Raw genomic sequence first — 13,406 nt, 5'->3', positions numbered from 1 at the left:
TGAGCTACATGAGCCACCATTGAGCAGGAGATCGGCATGCTGAAAGAACGCCTCCAATGCCTGGATGGATAGGGTGATGCCCTGTACTACGGGCCGAAAAGGCCAGCTCCTTTCTTTGCTGCTCTGCACAGCTATGCACCCAATAGGGGCCAGGTCTGGCATAATGAGGAGAGACGTCAACAGGATTCCTCCTCGGACTGTGAGGACACTGAGGACCTACAACATAAAAGACGCATGGGAGGGCAGATGGCACCCAGGCTCTGCACTCAGGGCTAACAGTGAGCTAGGGATGTACGGAAGTGGCTTATCAGACAAAGGCTGTCTGCACCAGAGGAACCGACACGAGCTCTGCAAACCACACATCACCCTCGCTCACCTGCTGTGCACTAGTCCACATCTTCAGCATCCCTGTGTAAACCATTAGAGGTAGCAACTGACTGAGCCAATGTCCATGTCACTGCATCCATGGAGACGCTCATGAGTAATGGTGGCATGGCAATGATGTTATTGCATATGTTGGCTCTACTGAATGACCAACAGTGCAAAGGGATGTAACATTGGCGCTACATGCTGACACTCATCATTCGCACAAAGAAAAGGACACACATGTTGGTGAGGAACATTTAGTGAAAGACGTATTTACATTGCTGTGGCACCCGTGCATTCCTATTTGTTTCAGTGTGTTCTCTGTAAACCTCTGCAATACCTTTTATGGTCTATTTAACACTCACGTTCTGGAATGTGCAAATGTACGATTATTCACCCAGGGTGCAGCACGCCTACAAGAAGGTATATTACACTTGAGTGGGAGAAGAGGATCACAACTTCACACGACACTGGGACACAGCAGGGTAAGTATGTGGCAGCAAAGCTGAAAGTGCTGGGGTCACTCAGCAGGTCAGGCAGCATCTGTGGAGAGAGAAGCAGAGTTAACTTTCAGGTCTGTGAACTTGGACAAGTTAACTCTGCTTCTCTTTCCACAGATGCTGCCTGACCTGCTGGATTTCTGCAGCACTTTCTGCTTTGCTGCCAGATTGACAGCAGCCCCACTCTTCAACAGTCAGGTAAGTATTTCTTTGACAATTGTGAGGAAGCAGTTGCTGGGATGTTTAAAATAGGGCCCCAGCATCTGCTGCACAACTGTCAAAACTCTCGCTGAATGGCCTGCCTCTCCCCAAGTAATATGGTGGGGGGGGGAGGGGCAGCGCGCGGCCTCTATGGAAATGAGCCCCCGCGATATCGATGGTGGCCAGCGAATGCGGGCGTGCCACTGAGTTCAAATGGTGCCGCTGTGGACTGCAGAGCCCCAATAAAATTCAGTCCATGGTGTGTGGTTGGTAGGATACAAACTCATCCAACAGCTTGAGGAAAGGACAGGTACTACAGCACATGTGACCTCAGTCTTCCAATCCACTGGCTGAACAGTATAAAGCTGTACTGGCAGTAACTCCCACACTTAACTGTCCCTACAGTTTTTAGTTAATGCACTGTCCTGTACATGGGGAATTAATCTGGAAGAGAGCAACATTGGGTGTGTAAGGAGCCTTCGTATAATTTTGGACAAAAAACAAAATTGTAGAAATAGAAGCAAGGCACCAAACAAGATTCTACACTTCACACTGATGGGTTCCTAATTAACAGAGCAACTCCCACCAAGTTGTGGCTAGAAAATTAACCCAAACCCAGAGAAATAAGTCAGGGCAGATTCAGAGGGGGAAATTCTGACCCATCAGAATTCCACTCAGAAAAGGAGAAACCAGCCCTTTGTTATCTTCACCTGGTGATTTGGAAACCTAGGGAAGGTTTCAGTAACATGCATAGGTAACTGACAGCAAACCCTATTTATTAATGGCAACTCGTCAGTAAGCTGCTGTAAGATTGGCAGTCTTTGAGTGCACTTTTCCTTAAGTATAAAACACGAAGCAACTTTATTAATTTAACAATGAACAAGCAAATAATCCAACAGTGATTTATATTTGTAGCCTTTCTTCTGCCTGCACAGATACAAGAGACTCCCTCTGTGCCATAAATGTTCTATGTTTCCAAGTTCAGTTTCCAATCAGAGGCTGCCTCGGAGCAGGTACTGTGTATAAAACTTCTAAGTGCCATTATGATCTCACAAATGGGAACATTTGAAACTGATTACAGTGCTCTCATGGGTACAGAAGATCACAAAGTCACATAAACGTAACCATATATTCAAGTCTTCATACTGCTTGCAGGTTACTAGTCTGTTCTGACGAGCTGCTAAATCTTAAATACAACATAACATCTACCCGAGCGGAACCCTAGGGTAATAAGACCTAGTACAGAGGGGAAGCATTGAGAAAAACCCCGAACACGTAAAAAGCCACGACCCGGCCCCAGTTGACTCCATCGCGGAACGGTTCCTTGGTCACAACTTCAAAGCGCCCGCGGGAGATGTGCGGCTTGTAGCGCATCTGCAGCGTAATGTCGCCGAATTCCTGCTGGTGCTGGTGCCCGACGCTGTTGCCCACCTCCCGGAGGACGCGGATGAGCTTTCCGGGCGTTGATGGTGGGAATTGATGAAATGTTTTATTACCTGTTGTTGTTCAACCTTGCCCATCTAAGAGCGAAGTCCAAAGTACGGAAAGTCCTCATCAGGGAACTCCTCTTTGCTGACGATGCTGCTTTAACATCTCACACTGAAGAGTGCCTGCAAAGTCTCATCGACAGGTTTGCGGCTGCCTGCAATGAATTTGGCCTAACCATCAGCCTCAAGAAAACGAACATCATGGGACAGGACGTCAGAAATGCTCCATCCATCAATATCGGCGACCACACTCTGGAAGTGGTTCAAGAGCTCACCTACCTAGGCTCAACTATCACCAGTAACCTGTCTCTCGAAGCAGAAATCAACAAGCGCATGGGAAAGGCTTCCACTGCTATGTCCAGACTGGCCAAGAGAGTGTGGGAAAATGGCGCACTGACACAGAACACAAAAGTTCGAGTGTATCAAACCTGTGTCCTCAGTACATTGCTCTACGGCAGCGAGGCCTGGACAATGTATGCCAGCCAAGAGCGACATCTCAATTCATTCCATCTTCGCTGCCTCCGGAGAATCCTTGGCATCAGGTGGCAGGACCGTATCTCCAACACAGAAGTCCTCGAGGTGGCCAACATCCCCAGCTTATACACACTACTGAGTCAGCGGCGCTTGAGATGGCTAAGCCATGTGAGCCGCATGGAAGATGGCAGGATCCCCAAGGACACATTGTACAGCGAGCTCGCCACTGGTTTCAGACCTGCCGGCCGTCCATGTCTCCGCTTTAAAGACGTCTGCAAACGCGACATGAAGTCCTGTAACATTGCTCACAAGTCGTGGGAGTCAGTTGCCAGTGATCGCCAGAGCTGACGGGCAGCCATAAAGGTGGGGCTAAAGTGTATCAAGTCGAAGAGACTTAGCAGTTGGCAGAAAAAAAGACAGAAGTGCAAGGGGAGAACCAACTGTGTAACAGCCCCGACAACCAATTTTTTCTGCAGCACCTGTTAAAGAGTCTGTCACTCTAGTATTGGCCTTTATAGCCACTCCAGGCGCTGCTCTACAAACCACTGACCACCTCCAGGCGCTTACCCATTGTCTCCCGAGACAAGAAGGCCAAAGAAGAAGAAGACCAGCTTCTAAACTCCTCAGCTGCTGTACATAGTTTTAAGATGTTCTTTGCACTTTTTAATTTGCACTATGGGTAGGTAGAGGATTTTAATCACCATTCTCACTGAAAATTGCAACTCCAAGATCTCATCTCTTCTTTTCCGGTTGACTCAGGGTCTGTACAAAATTCTTCTAGCCTACCTCTAATTCTAAAGAATCATAAATTAAATTATCTGAACCCTTTTAAGGCAACTGGCAAACTGGAGAGATTTCTTTTCCTCTAAGATGAATTTTAACTTTCCACAATCTTTGGGAAAAGAGTTACAGAGCATTTAAATGGAGCAATTCCATGTCCCACTCCTTTCCTGCCAATTCACCATTTTAATGCTTTTGGTTTGCAGATTTTTTTTATTCTTTCATGGGATGTGGGTGTTGCTGGCAAGGCCAGCATTTGTTGCCTATCCCTAAATGCCCTTGACAACTGAATGGCTTGCTAGGCCATTTCGGAGGGCAGTTAAGAGTCAACCACATTGCTGTGGATCTGAAGTGACATGTAGGCCAGACCAGGTAAGGATTTCCTTCCCTAAAGGACATTAGTGAACCAGATGTTTTTTTGTCTGACAATTGATGGCAGTTTCATAGCACCATTACTATGTCATTACTATACCATTACTATTATTACTATAGGGGTGGCACAGTGGTTAGCACCACAGCCTCACAGCTCCAGCGACCCGGGTTCAATTCTGGGTACTGCCTGTGCGGAGTTTACAAGTTCTCCCTGTGTCTGAGTGGGTTTTTGTGGGGTGCTCTGGTTTCCTCCCACAGCCAAAGACTTGCAGGTTGATAGGTAAATTGGCCATTAGAAATTGCCCCTAGTATAGGTAGGTGGTCGGGGAATATAGGAACAGATGGGGAAGTGGTAGGAATATAGGATTAGTATAAATGGGTGGTTGATGGTCAGCATAGACTCGGTGGGCTGAAGGGCCTGTTTCAGTGCTGTATCTCTAAATAAGTAATTTACTGAGTCTAGCTTTCAATTCCAGATTTTTATTAATTAATTGAATTTATAAAGTAATTGAAGTTAAATTTGCTGAAAGACCAGCATCTTAGATGAAGATGATGGGTACATGGGATCCCAATCATATTTTAAAAGCTCCTGAGTCGGGTACCAGCCACGGTCCCTCCACCAAGTAAAACTGTTGAAAAAACCAGCAAGACCGTGTAAGGTGAGCAAAAAATTATTTGAACCAAAAACACAAGTGCAAATCACAAAATCTGAAACCATTAAACAGCACTGTGAGAAATAGTTGCTGGCTGTTCCAGAAACTGCCCACTGAAGTTCTGGTGGGAGTACACCATTGTTTACAAATTGAACAGAAAATTTTCCCTTAAATTTTTATATGTCAAACATAGTGAGAAGTTGCACACGGTTAGGGGCTTCTGTAGAATCAAGCTTGTTTCTTCATCTTTCCCTTCTGTGTTGTTCCAAGTATGGACCCCAATCAGGAGCTGATGTGCAAGTGGCAGAGATTTTCTGTGAAAGGAAAAGTGAAATGTTGAATCATTTCTGCCTGAGTTTTACTGACCATTAACATCCAATTCGAAAAATCTGATTATCCTGCAGTTTGATCCAATAAGGAAATTCAGTTGTGGAGGAATGTTCAGGTGGTCCCAATATTTAAGAAGGGGAAGAATTCTCACCCGTGGAATTATAGACCATTAGTTTGATGAAAGCTGTGAGAAAAATACTGAAAGGTGCCAGAGGGGATGTAAGTTATGAGTTTGAGAGTTAATGGAGAATCCCAGAATTACTTTAGGGACTGATTTTAGAGGCCCGCCGCTGGTGAAAGCAATGGCTGCGTGCCTGCGTGGGCCGCATGTCCTGGAGCCGCCGCAATCCAAAGTGTGGCGGCTCTTTTAAATAGCTGGGATGGACCGCACGCACCCCTCCCCCCAATCACGTGGTGTCAACTGCCTGTGCGCAGGCGCTGACGCCATTTTAAAGGGCTTTGAGCCCGAACATTAAATTTAAATATTTAAAGCTAAAGTGAATGAAAAATAAAATACTTTCCCCCATCCTACCCCCAATAACACTTAAATTAATTACTTGCCCTCTCCCTCCCCAAAACACTTACCTTGTCCACCTGACCATCCCCCCCCCCCTTCCAAGTGCATAAACTTTAGCCTAAAGCCCTTCCCACCATCCCCTACACCAATGATGTCACTTTGACCCCATTCGCCCCCAACTCACACTGAGAAAGTTACCTGCTCTTCCCTCCTCACCAGTGTTCCACCTCGTTTCCCCAGGCAGGGATCAGAAGGCGCGGGAGTGCCGGCCAGCGGCAGGAAGATCACACTGCGACGGAAGGCAGTGGCATAAATATAATTAATGCATTCATTTTCATTTATTTGAATAGGTAAATGGGGGTCCCATTGCCGATTGGCAATATCGGGCCTAGCCCTCCCGATGTCGGGGTGCGTGATGGCCCTTTCCCTGAGGCACATTTCCCAAACCCCCACCCCAAGAACCCTGACGTTGGGGGGTCTGTAAAATTCAGCCCTAGGAAATAGTCAGGTGCTCAAAAGTATTTATTTTCATAGAAAGTCAGTGCCCTCTGGAACAGATCATTGACGTGCACAGTGTGGATTCCCTGCAGCACTTCAATAGTTCCTGAGAGAGGAGGACATTTCCAGTTCAAGAGGGTGATAGCTGGCAATAGGAGGATTAATGTGTTATCAAAGTCTCTTGGAGCTTTTCATAGTTCTGTAATGGGGTCAGAGAAGAATTACACAGACTTTTATTATTTTTCTTAAGATCTTCTTCCCTGTTTTTGCTGGTGATGGAGACAGGGGATTGAGTGACTAAGGGTGGAAAGGCAGGAGGAGATTATGCAATGTAAGCTGGGAAGGGGGCAGGAGATTCTAGGTGCTAAATTGGATAGTCCTCAAAATTGGGCAAGGGGATCGCGATGCGTGATTAACCCACACCCATTGATTGCAATGTAGCAGCATGTGAATTTTGTATTGCTTGTTTATTATAATGATTTCAGTGTCCAGCCAGCATTCATTGGCAGAATGTATCTGTAGGGTGCCAATAACATGAGTGGCTAGCACCACTTCAAGCTCCTTTGCTAAAAGTAAGTCCTGTTGACTTTTGTGCTTTTGGAGAGATCCTGCAATCTCAAGAAAATTTCTACTGTCAGATTGCTACTTTAAAATTTAAATAGCACTATTGCTACAACCTGTTACTGAAAGATCTCTGTGACGCCTGCTGCAGATGAACTACCTTGAATGCCTCCCCACCATAGACTGCTCATTAATTTCACCTGGAGAGACATCGAGTGGCATCTGACTATTCAACTTTGGGCCATCTCACTGATACATGAAAATACAACCAAACTTTACAACCCAGTTATTTTATTATTCCTAAGATACCATTCCAATTTTAAAAAATTTATTTATCAACCAGTTAACCATTGGTAATTGAATGTATGTGTGTGCATGAGGGTTAGGAAGATTAAGGAGTAATAAAATCTTTGCATACACATAGATTCATCTCATAATTGTTTAAAACTTGGTTTATTAGTAAATAGTTAATTTTGTTGTTGTTTAAATAAAACGTGGTTTGGCATGCTTTATCCTGGGGATAAATAAAGTGGTTAATTTGGCTATTTTTCCAATAGGTGGGAATCTTTACTAATATGCTGTGACCTGTGGAACAGCGGGACTGAATTAACAGTGCATTACTCCTGCCTCGGCCGTAACATGTTCAAGAACAAGGGCAGTGTCTTGCATGTGCATCTTGGGTGGGATTGATCATTTGCACAGACGGGAACGTACTCCTCTTAATGATCAACAGGGTGAGTGCAGTTCAGAAATTAAGGGACAGCATTTTTGAGGATTGATTTAACTTGGAGGGAGCAGGGCACTGATGTTTGTAAGCTATCAGTCGTACAATAAACAGTTAAAAGAATACCGAGAGTACTGAGTTGTGAGCCTTAAACATTTTCCCCACCTGGACGGGTTCAACTCAGACTTTGGAGTTAAGGGTATAAGAGTGGAAGTGTGGGTTCACCTAGCTACAGATTTAAGGAGTGTCTTAAAGGAGGAAAGAGAAGTATAAAGGTGGAGAGGTTTAGGGAGGGAATTCCAGAACTTAAGGCCCAGGTAGCTGAAAGCACAGCCACCATTGGTGGAGAATTAAAATCAGAGATGCTCAAGAGGCCAACATTAGATGAGCACAGATATCTCAGAAGGTTGTGGCGCTGGAGGAGCTGGAGGAGATTACAGAGGTAAGCAGGCGTGAGGCTACGAGGGAGAAAAATTTAACTTCAATTTGCTGCTTGACTGGGAGCCAGTGCAGCTCAATGAGCACAGGAAAAATGGGTGAATGGAAATTGGTGCCACTAAAGACATAGGCAGCAGAGTTTAGGATCTCTTCAAGGTTATGGAAGGTAGCATGTGGGAGGCTGACCAGGGATGTGTTGGAATAGTCAAGTCTAGAAATATCAAAGGCATGGATGAGGGTTTCAGCAGCAAATGAGCTGAGGCGGGGTAGAATCAGGCAATGATACGTAGGTGGAAATAGGCGGCCTTAGTGACGGCACAGATATTTGGTCAGAAGCTCAGCTTGGGATTAAATATGATACCAAGTTTGCAAACAGCCTTATCCAGCCTTGGGCAGTTGCCAGGCAAAGGGATAGAGTAGGTAGTTAGGGATTGGAGTTTATAGTGGGACCAAAGACAATGGATTCAGTCTTTCCAATATTTAAATAGACTACATCCAGTACTGGATGTTAAATAAGCAGTCTGATAATTTAGCAACAGTGGAGGAGTTGAGAGACGTGGTGATGAGGTAGAGCTGGGCATCACCAGCTTAATATGTGAAAATAGCTGTGTTTTTGGATGGTGTTGCTGAGCGGCAGCATGTAGATGATAATAGGAGGGGCCAAGGAAAGATCCTCAGGGGACATCACAGGTAACTGTGGGGGAGCAGGAAAAGAAGCCATTGCAAGTGATACACTGGCTACAATTAGATAAATAAGAATGGAACCATGCGAGTGCAGTTCCACCCAGCTGGACTATGCTGGAAAGGTGTTGGAGGAGGATGATGTGATCAACCATGACAAAGGCTCCCAAAAGGTCCAAAAGTACAGGGAGGAAATTACCTTTAACACAGTCACATAGGATGTCATTTATGACTTTGATAAGAGCTGTTTTAGTACTGTGGAAGGGTGGAAACCTGATTGGAGGGATTCAAGCATGGAGTTCCAGGAAACATAGGCACAGATTTGGGAGGCGACAACACATTCATAGACTTTGGAGAGGAAAGAGAGGTAGGATTGCAGCAGCCCCATGGTGCAGGGTAACATGCATTCCACATTTAGCATTTTACAGGTGCCGCACGTCAATCTTGCCCTATAATGGAACAGAAAGAGTTTGCAAGGATAGTGGGGTCAATGGTTGTTTTTTTTTTTGCGTAGAGGGATAACGAAGGCAGCTTTAAAGGAGAGAACCGTTAACAATATCCGCTAACATGGGAACCAGGAAAGGAAATCGGGTGATCAGCAGTTGCCCAGGAAATATAGGCCATATCTACTCAACCTCTCCTCATAGGGCAATCCCATCATCCCAGGAACCAGTCTAATGAACATTTGTTGCACTCCTTTGGGACAAGTATGTCTTTCCTTTGGTAAGGAAACCAAAACTGCACACAGTACTCCAGGTGTAACCTGACCAATGCCCTGTATAGTAAGACTTCTTTACTCTTATACTTCAAACCCTTTGTAACAAAATCTAATATACTATTTGACTTCTTAATTGCTTGATGTACCTACACTTCAACATTCTGTGATTCATGTACAAGGATACCCAAGTCCCTCTGAAAGTAAACATTTTCCAATTAAATAATACTCTGTATTTGTTATTTTTCTGATTGAAGTGGATAACTTCACACTTATCCACCTTACATTCCATGTGCATGTTCTTGAGTCTCACCTAACTTGTCAATATTCCTCTACAGCATCTTTGCAACCTCCTCACCGCTTACCTTCCCTGCTTCTATCATCAACAAACTTATGCACATTGCACTCAGTCCTCTCACCTGAATTGTTAATATAGATTGTAAATAGTTGAGGCCCAATTACTGACCCTTGCAGTACCCTGCTGGTTACAGCCAACCCCAAAATGTCCCGTTTACTCCTATGCTCTGTTAACCAATCCTCAATCCATGCCAATATATTACACAAGAACAGAGAAACAGGAGTAGGCCATTCAGCCTGTCAAGCCTGCTCTGCCATTCAATTAGATCATGGGTGAACACCACTTTCCTACATTATCTCCATATCCTTTGATGTCATTTGTCTCCAGAAATCTATCGAATTCTGTCTTGAACATGCTCAGTGATTGAGCTTCCACAGCCCTCTGGGATAGAGAATTCCAAAGATTCACCACCCTCTGAGTGAAGAAATTCCTCCTCATCTCAGACTTAAATGCCTACCCCTTAAACTGAGGTTATGTCCCCCGGTTCTAGGTTCACCAGCCAAGGGAAACATCCTATCTACATCCACCTTGTCACACCCTATAAGAATTTTGTAAGTTTCAATGAGATCACCTCTCATTCTTCAAAACCCTTGAGAATACAAGTCTAGTTTCCTCACTCTCTCCTCACATGTCAATCCCACCATTCCAGGGATTACTCTGGTGAACCTCCATTGCACTTCTTCTATGGCAAGTATATCCTTCCTTAGATAAGGAGAGCAAAACTGTACACAATACTCCAGGTATGGTCACACCAAGGCTCTCCACAATTGCAGCAAGACATTTTTATTCCTGTACTCCCAATCCCTTGAGTCCTAATTTTAAGTAACAAATTCTCGTGTAGCACCTTATCAAATGCTTTTTGAAAATGAAAAGATACAAAGCATCCAGTGGTTACCTCTTATCCATTCCTTTTGTCAAACAGGATTTCCCTTTCAGAAATCCACATCAACTCTGCTGAAAGACATTATGATTCTCTAAGTGCTCTGTCTACATGTCTCTAATAATAGATTCTGGACATTAACTTGCATGATGCATTGCCTTGGGTCACACACCAGCTGGACAATGAGTATATTCATTCTCTTTAGGTTCCATTATAGGGCAAGGTTGATGTGTGGCACCTGTAAAACGCTAAGTGTGCAATGTATGTTACCCTGCACCATGGGGCTGCTGCAATCCCAGTGAAGCCAGATACTTGCTCCACTTGCTTGCCTGTGGCAATGGACAACAACAACAAAAAAAGGTTAGATTTATATAATGCCTTTGGTGTAATAAAATGTCTCAAGGTGCTACACAGTGCATTATAAAACAAAGTATGATACCAAGCTACAAAAGGCTTGGTCAAAGAGGTAGCTCTTAAGAAGTGTCTTAATGCAAGAAAGCAAGGTGAAGAGGTGGAGAGGAATAGGGAAGGTATTCCAAAGCTTGGGGACTAGGCAACTGAAGGCACGGCCAGCAATGGTGGAGTGTTCAAAATCAAGGATGGACAAGAGGCTGGAATGAGATAATTGCAGATATCTAAGAGGGTTGCAAGGCTGGAGGAGATTACAAATATAGGGAGGGCTGCGACCATGGAGGGATTTGCAAACAAGGGTCAGAATTTTAAAAAGAGATTGGAGCTTGACGGGGAGCTAATGTGGTTCAGTGAGCACAGGATTGACATGTAATTGGCTCTTAATGAATAGAGAGTCTCAGTGACCTCCTTTACACAACAGAGAACAGCAAACTGTGAGAAGTTGCAAATAACTCCAGCAGCAGCCTGGAAGAAGCCAGATGCATAAAAGTTTGTTGCCAAAGTCACCTTCAGAACCAGTGGCAATGCGGTCCTTGCCCCGCTTTGAGGTTGGAGTTGTGGGTGCAGTTGGTGGAAGGTTTCAACCTCACTCATTGTTCCTTGCTAGGTTCAGCGAGAAAAATTGCCCTCTGAACAGCCGAGACAAATATAGCCTCCAACTGAGTATCTTTCTCCTGCTCCTCCCCATTCTTCCAGCAGTTTTCCCTGCTCTGCATGGCCTATTGCATTCTTCAACTCATGCTGTATTCCAAGGAGAATGCTTATTAGTACACAGATGTCTCGGAGCAACTGGTTTATGCAGAAGCCTAGTAGTCATCAGGCCTTCAGCACCTGCTAAAACATTCTCTGCAGACATTTGCAACTTTAAATATCTATGAAAAGGAACAAATACTTGTAGAATTGAAGCAACATCCAAAAGAAATTATCCAGAAACTAACCAGTACTTTATTGTCGATCCCTTTAAATAGTGCTGGTGGGTTGTTCTTTCCTGCTTCTGAACACTGTACAAGATAAAGAAAGTGTACAGATATCCAAAATGGCAGCACTGACATCAAAACCGCATTGTATGCCAATTAATGCGATGATCTACTTGCTCTGCATATTTCAAAGAACAAGGAACAGTACAGCACATGAACAGGCCATTCGGCCCTCCAAGCCTGCGCCGATCTTGATGCCTGTCTAAACTGAAACCTTTTGCACTTCCGGGGCCCATATCCCTCTATTCCCATCCTATTCATGTATTTGTCAAGATGCCTCTTAAACGTCGCTATCGTACCTGCTTCCACCACCTCCCCGGCAGCAAGTTCCAGGCACTCACCACCCTCTGTGTAAAGAACTTGTCTCGCACATCCCCTCTGAACTTTGCCCCTCGCACCTTAAACCTATGTCCCCTAGTAACTGACTCTTCCACCCTGGGAAAAAGCTTCTGACAATCCACTCTGTCCATGCCACTCATAACTTTGTAAACCTCTATCATGTCGCCCCTCCACCTCTGTCGTTCCAGTGAAAACAATCCGAGTTTATCCAACCTCTCCTCATAGCTAATACCTCCAGACCAGGCAACATCCTGGTAAACCTCTTCTGTACCCTCTCCAAAGCCTCCACATCCTTTTGGTACTGTGGCGACCAGAATTGTATGCAATATTCTAAGTGTGGCCTAACTAAGGTTCTGTACAGCTGCAGCATGACTTGCCAATTTTTATACTCTATGCCCCGACCGATGAAGGCAAGCATGCCGTATGCCTTCTTGACTACCTTATCCACTTGCATTGCCACTTTCAGTGATCTATGGACCTGTACGCTCAGATCTCTCTGCCTGTCAATACTCCTAACGGTTCTGCCATTTACTGTATACTTCTCACCTGTGTTAGACCTTCCAAAATGCATTACCTCACATTTGTCCGGATTAAACTCCATCTGCCATTTCTCCGCCCAAGTCTCCAACCGACCTATATCCTGCTGTATCCTCTGATAATCCTCATCACTATCCGCAACTCCACCAACCTTTGTGTCGTCTGCAAACTTACTAATCAGACCAGCTAAATTTTCCTCCAAATCATTTATATATACTACAAACAGCAAAGGACCCAGCACTGACCCCTGCGGAACACCACTAGTCACATCCCTCCATTCAGAAAAGCACCCTTTCACTGATACCCTCTGTCTTCTATGACCGAGCCAGTTCTGTATCCATCTTGCCAGCTCACCTCTGATCCCATGTGACTTCACCTTTTGTACCAGTCTGCCATGAGGGACCTTGTCAAAGGCTTTACTGAAGTCCATGTCGACAACATCCACTGCCCTTCCTTCATCAATCATCTTCGTCACTTCCTCAAAAAACTCGATCAAGTTAGAGAGACATGACCTCCCGTTCACAAAACCATGCTGCCTCTCGCTAATAAGTCCATTTGTTTCCAAATGGGAGTAAATCCTGTCCCGAGGAATCCTCTCCAATAATTT

General features: G+C 44.8%; 1 protein-coding gene across 13 annotated transcripts in view; it reads right to left on the bottom strand.

Moving 5' to 3' along the window:
- Window positions 1-1,777: 1,777 nt before the first annotated feature.
- Window positions 1,778-13,406, bottom strand: part of LOC137377775 (sodium- and chloride-dependent neutral and basic amino acid transporter B(0+)-like) — a 143,802-nt gene continuing 132,173 nt past the window's right edge. For 7 of the 13 annotated variants that reach the window (XM_068047809.1, XM_068047813.1, XM_068047810.1 and 4 more), the window contains one exon: window positions 1,790-5,147. In XM_068047809.1, the coding sequence (XP_067903910.1) occupies window positions 5,076-5,147 (72 nt within the window). In that variant the 3' untranslated portion in view covers window positions 1,790-5,075. Of the gene's footprint in view, window positions 5,148-13,406 lie in introns of all 13 variants that reach the window. The other 6 variants (XM_068047806.1, XM_068047808.1, XM_068047817.1 and 3 more) reach the window with 4 other exon arrangements.

Source organism: Heterodontus francisci, chromosome 15 (genome assembly GCF_036365525.1).
Source record: "Heterodontus francisci isolate sHetFra1 chromosome 15, sHetFra1.hap1, whole genome shotgun sequence".
NCBI lineage: Eukaryota > Metazoa > Chordata > Chondrichthyes > Heterodontiformes > Heterodontidae > Heterodontus > Heterodontus francisci.
This window is presented reverse-complemented; position numbering and strand designations above follow the sequence as displayed.